Here is a 2,667-nt window from a genome sequence, read left to right on the forward strand (position 1 = left end):
CCCGCTGATATCCTTTTAAACGACATCATTGAGTCGACACAAATGAGAAAGATAAAAATTGCGGCGAAGGAGACAAATAGACAAGACTTAATTCCGGCTGATGGACGAATCATATAGGAATTGGCTCGCGTTGAAGAACGAGAATTGAGCTACCCTCGGAAGCCAGACATCCTGGTATTCAGGGCCTATTCAAAATCTGGGAAGAGGTTAATAATCCGCCGTGACACACCCGAGCATAATCAGCCTACCACCAACATGGCTGGCTCCTGTGCGCTATGGGTCCGGTGACTTGGCGCCCTCGGACCCTGCTGACTCGGTCTTCGTATTTCGTTTACACAGTCGTCTTTGCCAGTACTTATCTTACATATGTATGTACCTCATTTTCGCCCCCCTCTCCTATTTTCTTTCGTCGTTTACCTCGCTCGCTTACCTCGTCTTTCATCCCTCTAACCCGATCGATCTGATGCGTTGGTCTCTACCCGACATGCATCAGTCTGACCAACTATCAAGTACACACCGCATGGTTTCACCCTTGCCGATGACTGAAGCCTCGAACATGACCACGATCAATCATCGCAGGCCGCATCGGAAATCTAGACAGGGGTGTGCCGACTGCCGAAGACGGAAGGTCAAGGTACATCTGCCTGTGCACTGGACTACAATCTACCACTTGTGTTGATCATTTACTAATCAATCCCGGCCGGCATTGCACGGATTTTAGTGCAACGAAGAGAGGCCTCGCTGCTCAGCATGCGACCGACGTGATGTCCCGTGCCTGTACCCGGACGTTGCGCGAGCGACTTCCTCAGGCCCGGTGGCGTATCGCGCAGCAAATACGGCTCTCGGGTCCGATCTCGCTAGCGGTCGCACCTTACCGGTGCATCTCGTCACACCCGTCGGTGGCTCTCGGAGCCTACTCGCAAACGGGACTGATCCGAACTGCCATATTTCACCTCCATGTTCAGGGCCGAGCTCATGCAGTGACGGCTTGGTCAGGGCCAGCGACGTACCCCCAGACTGGTTCTGCATGGATGACATGATTCTACTGCACCACTGGACCATGTATACCAGCCGCACAATCTTCAAGTCACCTAATGTCGACCACTGTTGGCAACTGACTTTCCCACAGATCGGTTTCCGCCACTCCTTCGTTATGCACGGGTTACTGAGTCTGGCGGCCCTACACCTCGCATGCACAGACGTCGCTAGCCGGAAACAGCGGAGCCTCGACGCAGCCCGTCACCACAGCGCCGCCTTGGGAGGGTTTCGCGAAGGTATCGAGCGTATGGTGTCAGAAGAGGACTACAGTAGTAGTGATGCCCTGTTTGCTTGCTCCATCCTCAATATCGTCTACATCTTCGGCATGTCTGGCTGTCACACAGACGTCCTCAACGGAGGCAGATCCGACCCCAGGGAACGTACCGCCCGTATCCTTAGCGGCGAATGGATTCCCATGATCCGCGGCATCGGGGCCGTCGTTCGCCCAGTCAATGAGCGTGTCCGCCTTGGCCCGCTTGCTCCGCTCCTGAGTCTAGATCGCTGGGACCAGCTTGACCCGGACAGCGACGTTACCATCCAAGACGAGCGTTTCTGCGGCGTTCCCGAGACATGGTCTACCCTCGGCGCCTCAGATGTTGACATTTATGATAAAGCATGGCGCATGCTCCGTCGATGCCACCTCTATACTGTGCAATTTGAGAACGATTTCATTGCTGCCCAGGGGTTGCAAGGCTTGCCAAGCGAGAGAGAGGCGGGACAGGAGGGGGAAAACACGTACAATCGGCAGTGGGCTGGGCCCATAGCTTTCCTACACGAAGCGTCTGATGAATACCTTCTACGAGTGTACCAACGCCAGCCCCCGGCCCTGGTTATTTACTCTTATTTTGGCGCTCTATTACACAACCTGGACGATTACTGGTTTCTCCAGCGTTGGGGTCGGGATATTGTTGAAGTGGTCGACGAAACATTAGGCAGCTACTGGAAACCTTGGATGAAATGGCCTAGAGAGGTAGTAGGACTACATTAGCCAGGTGTATAAGATTGTGACTTACAGACAAACATGCGAAAAGACGTAAGCCCTGCGCTATGTAAAGAGGCATAGATGACTCCTGTATTGATTCGGACATGCCGGCATGGCTGGAGCCTTGAAACACGAAGCGTTAAGAAACACACTTATTTACCGAAGGCTGTGCGCCGCAGCCGATGCTACTACTGTCTAATGACATGTTCCTGATTTTACGCCATATAGAGATTATCTACCAGGTAACTGATAGAGACACGCTGATAGAGACTATTTCGCTAGTGTAGGTTTGTTGAGCGATTCGAATGCTGATCTGGTAGGTAGTGATTAAGGGTATTCAGATTGGTCATTCGGACTTGAGATGAAGATGCTGGAGCTTCAGTTTCTTTTTTCTAGTGAGTAAAAATCTGCATCACCCCTTAGGAACGGAGACGCCATGTTATGTTTATTTATTGAAGCCCTTGTAACTTGGAAAGATTCGGGGTAACAGAATCAAATGAGAGAATAGTTTTAAGTCGTTCATTGGCATCAGGTCAAGATGTGGCAAGGAGGGTTTTGACAACCACAACGTTATTTGACCGTACAGTCTCGGGAGGTTGAAATTTTGGCGCAGATTACCTAGCGATACGAGAACGAACCTCGGACCG

General features: G+C 51.7%; 1 protein-coding gene across 1 annotated transcript; it reads left to right on the forward strand.

Moving 5' to 3' along the window:
- Window positions 1–484: 484 nt before the first annotated feature.
- EsH8_X_000022 (Zn(II)2Cys6 transcription factor domain-containing protein) lies at window positions 485–2,026 on the forward strand (the record flags this gene model as incomplete). The annotated part of the gene is made up of 2 exons (XM_083274110.1): window positions 485–634; window positions 722–2,026. 2 exons carry the CDS (start codon window positions 485–487, stop codon window positions 2,024–2,026), a joined length of 1,455 nt encoding a protein of 484 aa, XP_083119502.1.
- Between the last annotated feature and the right edge of the window lie 641 nt (window positions 2,027–2,667).

This window comes from Colletotrichum jinshuiense, chromosome 10, assembly GCF_051148585.1.
Source record: "Colletotrichum jinshuiense chromosome 10, complete sequence".
Classification (NCBI taxonomy): domain Eukaryota; kingdom Fungi; phylum Ascomycota; class Sordariomycetes; order Glomerellales; family Glomerellaceae; genus Colletotrichum; species Colletotrichum jinshuiense.